This window comes from Corythoichthys intestinalis, chromosome 14 (assembly GCF_030265065.1).
Source record: "Corythoichthys intestinalis isolate RoL2023-P3 chromosome 14, ASM3026506v1, whole genome shotgun sequence".
NCBI classification, from domain to species: Eukaryota; Metazoa; Chordata; class Actinopteri; order Syngnathiformes; family Syngnathidae; genus Corythoichthys; species Corythoichthys intestinalis.
In genome coordinates, this window is record NC_080408.1 from 4,236,346 (window position 1) to 4,253,481 (window position 17,136).

A 17,136-nucleotide genomic window follows, 5' to 3' on the forward strand; every position below is an offset into this window, starting at 1 on the left:
CACAGAGCCTACCAGTTAACGTTCACATCACATTTAAATTATGATTTTTATGGCTGTCCCTTTCGGTTTGCCGGAACCCTTAACAGTTCATAGTACGGTTTAGTTGCTAGGGGTGGGACAATATATCGACAAGAACATCTCCCAACTCCCAACAAGAATCGATATTACGTTTTTAGATGGTGTCACCGTTTGAAAACCAACAGGTTGCTACCAAAATCTCCCATTAAGATTGTGTCTATCTGTAGCTCGCTGTCTGCCATTGACGGCACTAAACAGTCAATTCATTTGGACTGGATTGGACACCTAGCTAGTCAGCGGCACTGAAATCAGAGTGTTCACAGGCAGCCTTTGCTGGGCATTTACAGGTCAGTTCCTGTTCAATTTCAGCAATTTACAGGTTACTTCCTGTTAATTTCATTTGGGGACATGTTCACTGCCTTGCAGAAGTTTGACGCTGGTGGGACTCGAACTCATAAACTTTGAATTGCTTCTTTAGAAATACCTTACGGAGTCCAATGCGCTGTCCATTGCGCCACAAAGCCTACTTATTGATGGTTCCACCGCATTTAAATTCCAATATTTATGCCTGTCCCTTTCGCTCTGCCGGAACCCTTAGCAGTTCTCAAATCACTTCCTGTTTAGCAATCCAAAATCAACAAGAATTTATAAATGTCCTCAAAATCAACAGGAAGTGGCCCTTAAATGGCCCTAAAGGAAAAGGAAGTGACTGAAAATCAAGAGGAAGTGACCCAAAATTGCCTGACATTGGCTGCTGCTGACCGCAATCCAGTAGACGCTCAGCCGGAACCCTTAGCAGTTCATTGGACGGTTTAGTTGCTAGGGGTGGGACAATACATCGACAAGGTGATATATCATGATAATTTGTAACCCCAAAGGCTATCAATATGCTCCCAACAAGAATCGATATATCGTTTTAAATAGGTGTCACTGTCTAAAAAACAACAGGTTGCTACCAAAATCTTCCATTAAAATAATGTCTATCCATTAGCTCATTGGCAGATGGTGCTAAACATTCATTTAATTTGGACTGGATTGGACACCTAGCGCCATCAACGGCACTGGAACCAGAGTGTTCACAGCTGGTCTTTGGGCATTTATAGGTCATTACCTGTTACTTGTATTGACTTCGTTTTGGGATATGTTCAAAGCCTTGCAAGAGTTTGACTCTGGTGGGACTCGAACCCACAACCTTTGAATTGCTTCTTTGGAACAACTTAGGAGTCCAATGCGCTGTCCATTGCGCCACAGAGCCTGCTTACCAATGTTTCCACCGTATTTAGATTCGGATTTTTTTGCCTCTGTGCGTGATGAACCTGAAATTTTCATGCAGTATTACTTTAATTTTGTAAAGTCTGACCTGAGTGGGAACTATGAATGCTCATTCTTAAACATGCGATCTATACATCGTAATCAACAAATGAAATATGTCACTGCTGTTCAACCAAATCACGAACCAGCAATGGCGGACAATGGCACATAAAATAACTTTGCTTCTTGATACTATAACTCGGACTATAACTTCGCTTGCTAATTCCCATTAGCAGTTCTGGGGTTCCTGTCTATCCGTGCTGGGAGTGGATCTCTCCTGACTGTGGTACTCCCCAAGGTTTCTCATTTTTCTCCCAATTGACTCTGGAGTTTTTGGAGTTTTCCTTGCCGGCATGGAGGGTCTTAAGGATAGGGGCTACCCAGGACTTGAACTGTATCTATTCATTTTTGTTGCTTCATTTCTAATTATGTATCATATTGCCTCTGTAAAGCCCTTTGAGACTTCTGTTGTCATTGAGGGCTATACAAATAAAATTGAATTGAATTGAATTGAATTGATACTGCACTTGAATAGCCTTGCAAGAATTCATGATTCATCATGCTGTAGCGTCCTGCAAACCTCAATTGTCCAACCACTTCCCCATCATTTGATGTCCGAGCCAATAGGCAGAAAGAGGCAGGATCAGGAAGCAACTATCTGCTTGAATAAAATTGTCCCTTTCACACTGCAATAACCCTTGGCAGTTCGTAGGTCGGTTTTGTTGATCAGGGGATGAGTATATATCGAAATGTGATACATAGTGATACTTAGTAACCCAAAAGGCTATCGATATGCTCCCAACAAGAACCGATATATCGGGCTACCAAAATCTCCTATCATCTATGTTAGCACACTGGCTGCCATTGACGGCGCTAAACATCCAATTTATTTGGACTGGATCGGACACCTAGTGCCATCAATGGCACTGAAACCAGAACGTTCACAGCCAGTCTTTCGTGGGGATTTACAGTTGACTTACTGTTCAATTAAGGGACTTTATTGGTTACTTCCTGTTGATTTCATTTGGGGACATGTTCAAAGCCTTGCAAGAGTTTGACTCTGGTGGGACTCGAACCCACAACCTTTGAATTGCTTCTTTAGAAGCAGCTTAGAAGTCCAATGCACTGCCCATTGCGCCACATAGTTGGTGCTCACACTGCATCTAAATTCCGATTTTTTTGCCTGTCCCTTTCAGTCTGCAGGAACCCTTAGCAGTTCATAGGACGATTTAGGTGCTAGGTGTGGGACAATATATCGAAAAGTTGCAAAAGGCTACCGATGTGCTGCCAACAAGAATCGATATTACGTTTTAAAAAGGTCTCACTTTTTAAAAACCAACAGGTTGCTATCAAAATAGGGTCAATCTGTTAGCAGACTGGCTGCCATTGGTGGCGCTAAGCATTCCATTGGTTTGGACTGGATTGGATACCAAGCACTGTCCATGGCCTGAAACCAGAGTGTTCAGAGCCAGTCTCTGGGTATTTACAGATCACTCCCTGTTCAATTCAGAGAATTTACAGGTTACCTTCTGTTGATTTGATCTGGAGACATGTTTGAAGCCTTGCAAGAGTTCGACTCTTGTGGGACTCGAATCCACAGTCTTTGAAATGCTTCTGCAGAAACATCATAGAAGTCAGATGTGCTGTCCATTACAATGCAGAGCCTACTAGGTAGCATGGTCAATGGCACTGAAACCAGAGAATTCTCAGCCAAAAGGATGAACAGAGATTTGTTTTTGTAGAAGATGCTCAAATATTTTATTGAACCATGTATTGACAATTGTTGTATCACCATATCGTGAGCCTTGTATCACATCGCAAGGTACCCACCCCTAGTTTCAATACTTCAGGAGCTCTAACGATGAGCTCTTCAACAAGGAAATATGTTTGACTTGCAAGAGTTCGATTCTGGTGGGACTCAAATCCACAACCTTTGAGTTGCTTCTTTGGAAATATCTTCAAAATCCAATGCGCTGTCCATTGCGCCAGAAGAGACTGCTAGGTAGCCAGTCAATGGTTCTAAAACCAGAGAATTCTTAGCCAGTCTGTGGGTATTTATGGTCACTCCCTGTCAATTTAGAGAATTTACAGGTTACCTTCTGTTGATTTGGTATAGAGACATGTTTGAAGCCTTGCAAGAGTTTGACTCTGGTGGGACTCAAATCCTCAATCTTTGAAATGCTTCTTCAGAGACACCGTAGAAGTCCATTGTGCTGTCCATTACGACGCAGAGCCTACTAGCTAACAGGATCAATGGCACTGAAACCAGAGAATTCTCAGCCAGAAGGATGAACAGAGATTTCTTTTTGTAGAAGATACTAGAATTATTTCATTGAACCATGTATTGACAGTTGTTGTATCACCATATCGTGAGCCTTGTATCGCATTGTGAGGTACCCAAACCTAGTTTCAATACTTCAGGAGCTCTCATGATAAAATGTTCAACAAGGAAAAATGTTTGACTTGCAAGAGTTTGACTCTGGTGGGACTCGAATCCACAACCTTTGAATTGCATCTTTGGAAATATCTTTAAAGTCCAATGTGCTGCCCATTGCGCCACAGAGCCTGCTAGATATCTAGTCAATGGCACTGACACCAGAGCATTCAGAACCAGTCTTTGGGTATTTACAGGTCACTCACTGTTCAATTTAGAGAATTTACAGGTTACCTTCTGTTGATTTGGTATAGAGACATGTTGGATGCCTTGTAAGAATTTGACTCTGGTGGACTCAAATCCTCAATCTTTGAAATGCTTCTTCAGAAACACCGTAGAAGTCCATTGTGCTGTCCATTACGATGCAGAGCCGACCAGCTAACATGATCAATGGCACTGGAAACCAGAGAATTCTCAGCCAGAAGGATGAACAGAGATTTATTTTTGTAGAAGATCCTAGAATTATTTAATTGAACGATGTCTTTACAGTTGTTGTATCACCATATCGTGATCCTTGTATCGCATCGTGAGGTACCCAACCCTAATTTCAATACTTGAGGAGCTCTCATGATGAAATGTTCAACAAGGAAATATGTTTGACTTGCAAGAGCTTGACTCTGGTGGGACTCGAACCCACAACCTTTGAATTGCTTCGTTGGAAATATCTTAGAAGTCCAATGCGCTGTCCATTGCGCCACAGAGCCTGCTAGATACCAGTCAATGGCACTGAAACCAGAGCATTCAGAGCCAGTCTCTGGGTATTTACAGGTCACTCCCTGTTTTATATAAAGGTTACCTGCTATTGATTTGATTTGATTTGGAGGTATGTTTGGAGTCTTGTAAGGCTTTGACTCTGGTGGGACTCGAATCCACAACCTCTGAAATGCTACTTCAGAAACATTGTAGAAGTCCAAAGTGCTGTCCATTACGACGGAGAGCCTACTAGCTAACATGATCAATGGCACTGGAAACCGGAAAATCCTCAGCCAGAAGGATGAACAGAGATTTGTTTTTGTAGGAGATCCTAGAATTATTTCAATGAATGATGTATTTACAGTTGTTGTATCACCATATCGTGATCCATGTATCGCATCGTGAGGTACCCAACCCTAATTTCAATACTTCAGGAGCTCTCATGATGAAATGTTCAACAAGGAAATATGTTTGACTTGCAAGAGCTTGACTCTGGTGGGACTTGAACCCACAACCTTTGAATTGCTTCGTTGGAAATATCTTAGAAGTCCAATGCGCTGTCCATTGCGCCACAGAGCCTGCTAGATATCAGTCAATGGCACTGCAACCAGATCATTCAGAGCCAGTCTCTGGGTATTTACAGGTCACTCCCTGTTTTATTTAAAGGCTACCTGCTGTTGATTTAATTTGGAGGTATGTTTGGAGTCTTGTAAGGCTTTGACTCTGGTGGGACTCGAATCCACAACCTCTGAAATGCTACTTCAGAAACATTGGAGAAGTCCAAAGTGCTGTCCATTACGAAGCAGAGCCTACTCGCTAACATGGTCAATTGCACTGAAACCAGATGATTCTCAGCCACAAGGATGAACAGGGATTTGTTTTTGTAGAAGATCCTCAAATTATTTCATTGAACCATGTATTGACAATTGTTGTATCACTATATCGTGAGCCTTGGATCACATCGCGAGGTACTCACCCCAAGTTTCAATACTTTATGAGCTCTAACGATGAAATCTTCAACAAGGAAATATGTTTGACTTGCAAAAAATCGACTCTGGTGCGACTCGAACCCACAACCTTTGAATTGCATCTTTGGAAATATCTTAGAAGTCCAATGCGCTGTCCATTGCGCCACAGAGCCTGTTGATTTGGTATAGAGACATGTTTGAAGCTTTGCAAGAATTTGACTCTGGTGGGACTCAAATCCTCAATCTTTGAAATGCTTCTTCAGAAACACCGTAGAAGTCCATTCTGCTGTCCATTACGACGGACTGCTAGATACCTTGTCAATGGCACTGAAACCAGCGCATTCAGAGCCAGACTTTGGGTATTTACAGGTCACTCCCTGTTCAATTTAGAGAATTTACAGGTTAACTGCTGTTGATTTGATTTGGAGACGTGTTTGAAGCCTTTTAAGAGTTTGACTCTGGTGGGATTCGAATCCACAACCTCTGAAATGCTTCTTCAGAAACTTCGTAGAACTCCAATGTGCTGTCCATTACGAAGCAGAGCCTACTAGCTAACATGATCAATGGCACTGAAACCAGACGATTGTCAGCCAGAAGGATGAACAGAGATTTGTTTTTGTAGGAGATCCTAGAATTATTTCAATGAACGATGTATTTACAGTTGTTGTATCACCATATCGTGATCCATGTATCGCATCGTGAGGTACCCACCCCTAGTTTCAGGAGCTCTCATCATGAAATCTTCAACAAGGAAATATGTTTGACTTGCAAGAGTTTGACTCTGGTGGGACTTGAATCCACAACCTTTGAATTGCATCTTTGGAAACATCTTAAAAGCCCAATGCGCTGTCCTTTGCGCCACAGAGCCCGCTGGATACCTAGTCAATGGCACTGAAACCAGATCATTCAAAACCAGTCTTTGGGTATTTACAGGTCACTCCCTGTTCAATTTAGAGATTTTACAGGTTACCTTCTGTTGATTTGGTATAGAGACATGTTTGAAGCCTTGCAAGAATTTGACTCTGGTGGGACTCAAATCCTCAATCTTTGAAATGCTTCTTCAGAAACACCGTAGAAGTCCATTCTGCTGTCCATTACGACGGAGAGCCGACTAGCTAACATGATCAATGGCACTGGAAACCAGAGAATTCTCAGCCAGAAGGATGAACAGAGATTTGTTTTTGTAGAAGATCCTAGAATTATTTCAATAAACGATGTATTTACAATTGTTGTATCACCATATCGTGGGCCTTGTATCACATCGCGAGGTACCCACCCCTAGTTTCAATACTTCAGGAGCTCTAACGATGAAATCTTCAACAAGGAAATATATTTGCTTTGCAAAAAATCGACTCTGGTGGGACTCGAACCCACAACCTTTGAATTGCTTCGTTGGAAATATCTTAGAAGTCCAATTCGCTGTTCATTGCGCCACAGAGCCTGCTAGATACCAGTCAATGGCACTGAAACCAGAGCATTCAGAGCCAGTCTCTGGGTATTTACAGGTCACTCCCTGTTCAATTTAGAGAATTTAAAGGTTACCTGCTGTTGATTTGATTTTGAGACATGTTTGGAGTCTTGTAAGGGTTTGACTCTGGTGGGACTCGAATCCACAACCTCTGAAATGCTTCTTCAGAAACATTGTAGAAGTCCAAAGTGCTGTCCATTACGAAGCAGAGCCTACTAGCTAACATGGTCAATTGCACTGAAACCAGACGATTCTCAGCCAGAAGGATGAACAGAGATTTCTTTTTGTAGAACATCCTAGAATTATTTCATTGAACCATGTATTGACAGTTGTTGTATCACCATATCGTGAGCCTTGTATCGCATCGTGAGGTACCCAACCCTAGTTTCAGGAGCTCTCATCATGGAATCTTCAACTAGGAAATATGTTTGAAGACTTGCAAGAGTTTGACTCTGATGGGACTCAAACCCACAACCTTTGAATTGCTTTTTTGGAAATATCTTAGAAGTCCAATGTGCTTTCCATTGCACCACAGAGCCTGCCAGATCCCTCGTCAATGGCACTGAAACCGAGCTTTCAGAGCCAGTCTTTGGGTATTTACAGGTCACTCCCTGATCAATTCAGAGAATTTACAGGTTACCTTCTGTTGATCTGATATGGAGACATGTTTGAAGCGTTGCAAGAGTTTGATTGTGGTGGGACTTGAATCCACAATCTTTGAAATGCTTCTTCCAAAACATCGTAGAAGTCCAATGTGCTGTCCGTTACAACGCAGAGCCTACTAGCTAACATGATCAATGGCACTGAAACCAGAGAATTCTCAGCCAGAAGGATGAACAGAGATTTCTTTTTGCAGAAGATTTTAGAATTATTTATTGAACCATGTATTGACAATTGTTGTATCACCATATCGTGAGCCTTGTATCGCATCGTGACTTACCCACCCAAAGTTTTAATACTTGATGAGCTCCAACAAAGAAATTTTCAAGGAAATATGTTTGAAGACTTACAAGAGTTCGACTCCGGTGGGTCTCGAACCAACAACCTTAGAATTTCTTCTTTGGAAACGTCTTAGAAGTCCAATGCGCTGTCCATTGCGCCACAGAGCCGTTCAACAATGCCGAAGCCAGAGACTTCTTAGCCAGTCTTTTGAAAGCATTTTCGGGTATTTACTTCCCTTCTCACTTCCGATTCATTGGTGGACATTCTTGAGTGACTTCCCTTTCAGTAACCAAAAATAAACAGGAAGTGACCAGTGAATGCCCCAAAAGGAAAGGAAGTGACAGAAGTGCCCTAAAATTAACTTATTGCCTTGCATTGGCTGCCACTGATGGCAGCACAAACTTGCACAAACGTAGCACAAACAAATGGCACCATTGCGGTTCCGTTCCGTCGTAGATGGGGAGGGGCCTGCATTTTTATATATTTATTTATTTAATAAGTGTGGCACTTTGTTTTTTTCTGTCATTGGATATGATACAGCAAGCTCAGGTGGTAGTGTGTCACTTTGTTTTTCAGCTCCAGCATCCTCGGAATGACTCTCTGTAACCGAATTGGCCTTTGACAGACTCTTCTTATATCTTCTCAATCTGTGTCCATCCTCTGTCTCAACAATGAAAGATTTTGGACTGATTTCACTAAGTAGAGTAGCTTTTCCGTCCCAACAATCCGGTCCTTCAATCCTCACATTGCCATTCACCAAGAGAGGTTCCAAGCGTCAAGTTGTTTTATCATATGCCATTTTCTGTCTGTGTTTGAGCCTTTTCTACTTGTCAGTCCAGTTTTTGTTTTCATGATGTCGTCACTACAAATTAAAAGCAGAATATCTACAAAACCTTTGCAGCACAAACCATTGAGATCATTTTTAGCCATCGTAATCATCTGGTTGACCTCTGATTGCAAATATCTTAAAAACGATAGCAGTACAACCTAAATTTTTACAGCACAAACGTAGCACAAACGATTGACATCTTTTTTGTATAAATTTGTGTCTGATAGGGGACCAACCTTGCTAGTGACATGTTAAAAACCCCATAGCAGATACTAAAAGCTGCCTACATCTTTGTGCACAGAACCGCGCTGACAAGAAGCGACTCAACATCATCATCGTGGCCGAAGGCGCCATCGATCGCCACAACAAGCACATCACGCCCGACTACATCAAAGACGTGAGACTTCTCCAAAGCGTGCAGACGCGTCTGTCCCTCTTTGACTTCTTTTTCACCCGGTAGCTGGTAGTGCGCAACCTGGGCTTCGACACCAGGGTGACCATCCTGGGCCACGTGCAGCGAGGCGGAACCCCGTCCGCCTTCGATAGGATCCTGGTAAGAGGCGCCGCAAAACGTGGAGGTTCGGGTTACCGCTAAATATTGGACCCTTGACCTTGGACAGGCCAGCCGAATGGGCGTGGAGGCGGTGCTGGCCTTGCTGGAGGCCTCGGCTGGTACGCCCGCCTGTGTGGTGTCACTGGTGGGCAACCAGGCTGTCCGATTGCCCCTCATGGAGTGCGTGCAAATGGTAAGATGACCACAAATATCTGTCAATGAGTTAACTAGGATGCAAATGTCGTAGTATACAATTACACAATATGTACTATGTCCATGCCATTTGATAATGCAAAAATATTTAACAGAAATATGATTGTATGGAGGACCAGAAGTGTCGGAATAAAATGTGTCAAACACATCAATTCAGTATTCATTTCAAGTAGAGTTGTCTGATGCTAGTGATGTAACGAGGTGCACCGAGCCTTCAAAGAGTGTGTGGAGTAATGAAGTGACGTTAATGATTGAAAATTAATAAATTATATACCCATTACATGTAGTTATAGCGTTACCAGAAAGAAGTAGTCGCTAAGAAAAATAGAAAAGTAATAAAAATACAAAAATCTGGAAAAGGGACCAGCTGTGGCCCGGGGTACTTGCCAATCGTGCCCCCTTCTTTCAACGACCAATCAGATCAAGTGTTAATCATCTGCCAACCACGCCCCCTGCTTTCAACAACCAATCAGATCAAGTGTTTGTCTGTCAACTGCGCCCCCTGCTTTCAACGACCATAACCCTTACTCTAAACTTAAACCTGAAACCCTAACCCCTTTTCTGCATCATGGGATGCGGAAGGTACCAAAAAGGGGGCGTGGCAGGATAGGCGAGTACTGCGGAACTCGGATTTGTCCGATACTAGTGATGTAACGAGATACACCGTGCCTTCGAAGCGTATGTCGAGTAATAAAGGGACGTGAATGATTAAAAAAACGATAAATTATATACTCATTACATATAACTATTGGGTCACCAGAAAGAAATAGTCGCTAAGAAGACTAGAAAAGTAATGAAATACAAAAATCTGGAGAAGAGTCTAGCTGCGGCCTGTAGTACTCGCCAACCGCACCCCTGCTTTGAATGAGTAATCGGATCAAGCATTCATCATCCACCAACCACGCCCCCTGCTTTCAACGACCAATCAGAGTAAGTGTTCGTCATCTGCTGACCACGCCCCCTGTTTGTAAAAACCAATCAGTGCAAGCAATCATCATCCGTCTACCACGCCCCCTGCTTTCAACGAACAATCAGATCAATCGTTCATCATCTGCCAACCGCGCCACCTTCTTTCAATGACCAATCAGACTAAGCATTCGCCCTCTGCTGACCACGCCCCCTGCTTTCAACGACCAATCAGAGTAAGCATTCGTCATCTGCTGACCACGCCCCGTTTGCAAAAACCAATCGGTGCAAGCAATCATCATCCGTCAACCATGCCCCCTGCTTTCAACGACCAATCAGATCAATCGTTCATCATAGGCCAACAGCGCCCCCTGCTTTCATCGACCAGCACCCTAACCCTAGCCTTAAACCTTAAACACTAACCCCTTTTCTCCATCATGGGGCTTGGAAGGCACCAAAAAGGGTCGTGGTAGGATAGGCGGTAGTGCAGACTTGTTTAAAAATATGTGCAAAGCCCAGCAAAATGCAAATATGCAACAACAAAAAAAGACAATTTGATACGATCCTAATCATTCACTCGAATAATGATGTGTGTGTTCAGACGCAGGAAGTGCAGAAGGCTATGGATGAGAAGAAGTTTGAAGATGCGGTCAAACTGCGTGGACGGTATTTCATTTTTTGACTCTTATATTTCCGAAAATATTTTTACAATGTGAACCATATGGTGGAAAACACTTAGGTGACTTGAAGTTCCGCTCTGAGACCCTCAATTTGGCCAACTTTCAAAATAGTCCAAAATGCATGTGTGATACATCATTGGAAAGCTTAAAATCTCAATTTTCTGGGGGAACAAAAATTTTGAACAGGAAGGCATTTAAAAAAAAATATATATTTTTTTTAAACAGCAAAAACCTAATTGGTGGCGAGAACATGCGAGAGCAGAATTAAAGACGCCACGATTTTAACGAGATATTATTGCGTACTTACCTTGTTCCGATCCAAAAACTCCATGTAGCATGTTTCACTGAGTGTCAAGACGCAGCTGTGAATGGCCACAGCTGGATTTTTGTTTTTTTTTAGGGCTGTCAAAATTATCGCGTTAACGCGCGGTAATTATTTTTTTTTAATTAATCACGTTAAAATATTTGACGCAATTAACGCACATGTCCCGCTCAGAAAGTATTCTGCCTTTTGGTAAGTTTTACAGCAAGGCTTTTTGCGCTGTCCAACAGCGAACTCTTGTGGTCGCTTTGCGACATCGTTTATTATTTTCTTCTTTTCTTCATTATGGCTGCACGACGTCTCGGGCTGATAATGTTGTGCTTATATGATCCTTGGACAAGATTTGTCCGTAAGTATGGTTGTTGTAAAGAATGTACATATTATGTTAGTAAGCGAAATGTTATATTTTTTTGTATGAGACGCTTTTTGTTTATGTTTAGTGAACCTGTGTAGCGTGCTAAGCTAACGTTGTTGCTAATGCAATGCTGTGTACTTTTTTGTTGTTGTTTCACTACGGTCTAAAGAGGACAGTGGTTTGAGGCCATTTTATTAATAAATCAGATGAAAAAGGAAGAAGTCTGATTATTAAGGCGTCGTTCACTAGCTGTCTAGCTTTGGAAAAAGTAGACGCTTCGGAGTGAGGACAGCATAGACAGATTTAAATGACAGTTGAGTGAAATGCCCACTACAGTCCTTATGTACTGTATGTTGAATGTATATATCATTCTTGTGTCTTATCTTTCCATTCCAACAATTTATTTTACAGAATATATATATAATTTACAGAAAAATATGGCATATTTTATAGATGGTTTGAATTGCGATTAATTGCGATTAATTACGATTAATTAATTTTTAAGCTGTAATTAACTCGATTAAAAATTTTAATCGTTTGACAGCCCCAGTTTTTTTATTTTATGGGTGAAACATGGTGACATAACAAGGGTCGCGATGCAGAAATCGTAGACAACAAGGAGTGGTTGAGATTTTCTTTTTCATATAGTTACCCTTTTAAACTTTTTTTTGTGTGTGTGTGTGTTTGGATCGATTATTTATCATCTAATATTTCGGGGAAAATGCAACAGTAGCAAAAAAAAAAAAACAATTAAACGATAGTTATGAGGTAGATATCCGTGACTTTTTTACAGACGCCAAATTTTTCATTGTGACGTAATTTGTTTAAAAGTTTAAAATATGCGAGTGAATAATTTTTTAAAGTAGTTTTTAAAAATTTTTTTATTTAAAACAAAAATTTAGACATCAATTAATGATTCTAAGCTAAAAATGACATACATTTTAAATAATAAACGTAATTACTTACCTTCTTTTTATGGCTTGGTTGAAACAAAAGCGTTGCGCGACGTCTGTAAACGGGGGTTTTCAGGGTAAAACGGACAGATTAAAAATAGTTCGGAGGCTTAGTGCGCCATGAATCTGCAATGTCAGCGTATAGACATATTGTTCTATCAAACACAACAGTTTTTTGGGCTTAAGATTTAGTTTATTTTAAAGAGGAGTGCAAGAGCAGAAACCGCTTTTTCAGTCTTGTCTGCGTTTTCCGCCATATGCAAATTTTTGGACCAGTTGATAAAATACAAGACTGGACAGTATCAGTCAATGGCAGCCAATGGCTTTGTCATGCCTTTAATGTTGCCTCTATATTTCAAAGAAAGAGTTTGGGTCCCTTTTTTTGAGAACAACATACCCTTCATGAGCAAACTGTTGTTTCCCTGACTCTTACTAATTATATCAACTTTAAGCAGCGGGCTTATCATCTTTATCCTCTGTGAAGACTGGCTACACCTATTTTGTGATCACTGAAATGATCATTTTTGTCCTTTTGCATATTTTTCATTATTTGCAGGAGTTTTGAGAACAATCTGACCACATACCAAATTCTCTGCAACCGCAAGGCCGACTCGGAGCTTCCACACGTAAGTTGGGATATTTTTTCAGAATTTGTACGCGACATGAACAAATATGATTATTAAAAAATGGTGTGTTTCTCCTTTAGCCGGTCTGAAACGTTAGCCTAACAAGGTACTTTCCGCGCAGATGCATTATGACTAGTGGCTCTGACAGAGCAATAAGAGAGAAGGGGTAATGCTAATGCTAATGCTAATGCACGGTTTAGGGTTTTGGGATTTTAGAAATTTTGAGGTTTTTGATTCAATTTGAGCTGATTTTTTGGAACCTCCTAAGTCCAAAAACGGCATTTTTATGTGTTTTTGTGTGTTTTGTCTTCTTTTCATTTTGATTTTTGTGATTTTTTTTCTATTCTTCAATGTTTTTTTCTTTTCTATGTTTTTGATTAATCGTCGGGTTTTTTGCTGTAGTTTGTATGCGTCATGTTTAGTGCTGCAACAATTAATCAATTGAGTAATTCGATTAGAAAAAAAGCTTCGAATCAAAATTTGCTGCCTTGAGTATTCGTTTAATTAAAGTGGTGTTAAGTAATGGTTTGTTTTGAAAGTGTTTTCATTTAGTTTTACTGATTTGGGTGGATACATTGCCCTCTTGTGGCAACAGTGAATATGACACAACTTGCCCTCTAGTGGCAACAGTGAATTTGACATAATTTCACAAGGCTGAATCCAGCTGCCCCCTGTTGAGACCAACATAAGCTAAGTTTTTGTTAGAGCTATTTTTTTTTACTGCATTTGTAATTTAGTTTATAGGTATATTTAGCCGTTTTTTGTAGGAATATGTGTTTGAACAATTTGTTCAGAACATTGTAAGAAAAAAAAAAAAAAGCATTTTTGTAGCATTTAAGCTAGCGGACTATAACAATTGGTTTTTTGCTGTACTTATATCCTCATTTATTATTGTTTTTTAATTCGTTTGAGGCTCTGCTCAGGTATTTTAATTTTTTTATGTTCTTTATCCGATTACTCGATTATTCAAACTAACGAGTTAATCGATTAATCGACTACTAAAGTAATCGATAGCTGCAGCCCAAGTGTTATATTTTACCACCTGTAATATTTTGAATTTTACAGTTCTTTAATTTTTGTGTTGATTTTGCCCTTTATTTTTTCGTAAAAACACCCTACCTTCATTAAAAAAATGTATGCTTTTATTTCGCACTTGTTGGCTCTTTGTTTGTATCATTTTATTTTTGTCATTTTTGTTCTTACTGCAAGAAATGCCCTGAATACAGTAAGTAATTTTACTTCATTAAATGTTTATGTCTAATTTTGGAGGCTCTTCTACATCAGCAAAATTGGGAGTAGTTAGCGCTGCTCACTTACTGTTTTGTCTTTGCATGGTTAACCCTTTACAGGGCACCCGCTGTCATTGAATGAGCGGGGTGAATGATTCATGCTCGTACGTGTTAGTAATACTGCATTTGATAGTTCCCATTCTGTACATTTGCTTTAAATTTCCGTAATGCCGGTTGTTAATATAGGCGCATTACCTCTGCTGCCCCCTAGATTCGAGGAGATCTAACTGATGCCTGGGACAAATCCAAATTACGTTACACTCTGAATATACAATAATAATTCCTAATATTTAAGGTTTCCTTAAACCAGTACTTCTCAATTATTTTGTTACGCCCCCCCAGGAAGACGTAAATGTTTCGCGCCCCCCCAAATCTCTGCCACCACTGTATCATTTGTCTGTGAAATTATTAATATAAGTAGGGATGTCCCGATCCAGGTTTTTGCACTTCCGATCCGATACCGATATTGTTTTGCACTTCCGATCCGATACCGATACTGGCCGATACCGATACCGGCCTATCTGAGCATGTGTTAAAGTTTAAAGTTATTTCGCCTCCTTACTTAGTTGTCAGACTCATGTTGAAAAATGATTTAGTACTCTTGATAACAACTAGCCAGCTGAATTAGGTGAGTTTGAATAACACACAACGGTTGGTAACAAGAAACTGACCTGTTTATTCAGTGACAAACACAAAACATTATAAATAACAAACAAAAATGGCATAGTCAGTCAGTAAAACGTGCAAATAATATTGTAAACTGTCTTAAAAAAGCAAAACACACAAACAACCTCAGTGGAAAATCCCACAAACCCCACAAGCTATTAGAAGCTTTTAATGTTTCATGCATTAGTTACAAAAATTGGATAAAAAGCCTCTCAGGTTTAGATAAACGACTACATCAGTATCAAGTTAACATTTTAAAACAGTAAATAACATACTCAAGTCCCCATTCTGTATCATCAGCTTTAAACTACATTCAATTCATTTAATTTTACAAATGAACTGTTAAAGTTGTTAAAATTGCTCCCGTTATTTCATAATTTCCCTTCTGTCCACTTTCGACATGTGAAAGTTTTAAAACTGTTTTGAAGATAGATTCAAGTCATGATTTTGCCGATTTAGGAGTATTTTAGATAAAAAGTTAATTAGGTTCGCCTAGAAGGTTCACAACAGCCTACTAGGGAAGTCTCCTGCTTTAAGATGGCGGCTGTTTACTAACGCAACTAGTTTTCAATACTTCAATGTTGCTAACGCAGTCGAGTCTGTCATTTTGCATCTAGTTGTATATACATATGATATCTATTATCTACAGTTAAACGATGTTGACGTAGTTTGTAGCGGCTGTCAGCAGCAGTCAGGTATTCTAGTGTTTTTTATCCAGCGGCATGAGTTGAGCTAAAGCCGTGAGTTGAGCATTGGCATTACCCGGGTCTATGACAAGAATGATGTTTACTCTCAGGACGCAATGCGGTCCGTTTCTCATTGCGTCCCGAAGATCGCGCTGTGTATTAGTTCCGCTTTACTCGACATATTTCAATAATCGGAATTTGGATGTTTGTGAATTGTTCTCGAATCTTCCACTGCCGAATCGCTGAAGAATGTAATGACGGCTGGGCATGTTGTACCGTGGTTCTAAGTGTTGGATGGTGCGTCTTTACTCACGAGAGATAATGGCTCGTCATCCAGAATGAATTCTTCGGCAATGACTCCTGTTATTCCCTGGGCTTTGGGACTGTCGAGTGCCAGTTTGTCACGCATAGCAAAAGTTTCTGCCAGTGTTAGTTGCGTAGGACCTTTCTTTTTGTCTTCGGTTTTCTTAACATACTTCTTATATTGTTTGTGGTGGTATTTCGCTAAATGCTTGATTTGGTTGGTTGAATTAAAACTTCTTACAGCTTTACCACCACGCTTGACTTCATTGTGGCATATGTTGCGCTCAGCCTCTTCGTCTTTGTTCTCCTTTAAGGTGAAACTATCCCACACAGCTGACATTTTTACCGATAAAGTCTCGGTAAATTGGGAAACGGTAATTTAGTGTGTTAAAGGTGTGCCGTAAAATGCGGACCGGATTTTAGGGAAACCGAAGCAAAAACTGGAATGGATTATGTAAATTGGTGCGCTGGAAAACCCGGACCGGACTTTTAAAAAAAACTGGATCGAAGTCTGGATCGGAATTTTTCCGTGTGCATTTTTTTGCCCATATCGGCGTCCGATCCGATCCAAATAGCGGATCGGGACATCTCTAATTATAAGTACACCTCTGCCAAACATTGTGTGCTTTTTTTTCCAATAAAGAAAAAAAAAGTAACATAGATCGACTTACAATAAAATGTAACTTTATAAACATTGTTAACGAGGGAAAACCGCAGTAAGAGTGAGACAAACGAAAAAATAAGGCATTGATGCAACTCGCAACGAAGGGATATACAAACGGCAGCAAGTAAATTCTCGGCAAGCCGCCTAGGATCGGTTCAAAGACACTGCTGATGAGCTGGAATTGGATGCAGGTACGATGTTGGGAGCTCATCCCGCAGCTCTGTAACAAAACGATCTGACCAGCAGCAGAACGGGAC

The 17,136-nt window shown here is 40.6% G+C and overlaps 1 protein-coding gene and 5 non-coding genes across 8 annotated transcripts in view; 1 reads left to right on the forward strand and 5 right to left on the reverse strand.

The window, feature by feature from the left end:
* Nucleotides 1-17,136, forward strand: part of LOC130930102 (ATP-dependent 6-phosphofructokinase, platelet type-like) — a 74,788-nt gene that overhangs the window by 28,527 nt on the left and 29,125 nt on the right. For all 3 annotated transcript variants that reach the window (XM_057857833.1, XM_057857831.1, XM_057857832.1), the window contains exons 8-12: nt 8,965-9,060; nt 9,124-9,216; nt 9,284-9,409; nt 10,937-11,001; nt 13,202-13,271. In XM_057857833.1, coding sequence (XP_057713816.1) covers nt 8,965-9,060; nt 9,124-9,216; nt 9,284-9,409; nt 10,937-11,001; nt 13,202-13,271 — 450 coding nt within the window. The remainder of the gene's footprint in view (nt 1-8,964; nt 9,061-9,123; nt 9,217-9,283; nt 9,410-10,936; nt 11,002-13,201; nt 13,272-17,136) is intronic.
* Nucleotides 1,183-1,273, reverse strand: trnar-ccu (transfer RNA arginine (anticodon CCU)). Its single transcript is given in 2 exon segments — nt 1,183-1,218; nt 1,237-1,273. It is a non-coding gene; the product is annotated as a tRNA-Arg (tRNA).
* On the reverse strand, nt 4,376-4,467 carry trnar-ucu (transfer RNA arginine (anticodon UCU)). The gene is given in 2 exon segments: nt 4,376-4,411; nt 4,431-4,467. It is a non-coding gene; the product is annotated as a tRNA-Arg (tRNA).
* trnar-ucu (transfer RNA arginine (anticodon UCU)) lies at nt 4,944-5,035 on the reverse strand. Its single transcript is given in 2 exon segments — nt 4,944-4,979; nt 4,999-5,035. It is a non-coding gene; the product is annotated as a tRNA-Arg (tRNA).
* On the reverse strand, nt 5,506-5,597 carry trnar-ucu (transfer RNA arginine (anticodon UCU)). Its single transcript is given in 2 exon segments — nt 5,506-5,541; nt 5,561-5,597. It is a non-coding gene; the product is annotated as a tRNA-Arg (tRNA).
* On the reverse strand, nt 7,340-7,431 carry trnar-ucu (transfer RNA arginine (anticodon UCU)). The gene is given in 2 exon segments: nt 7,340-7,375; nt 7,395-7,431. It is a non-coding gene; the product is annotated as a tRNA-Arg (tRNA).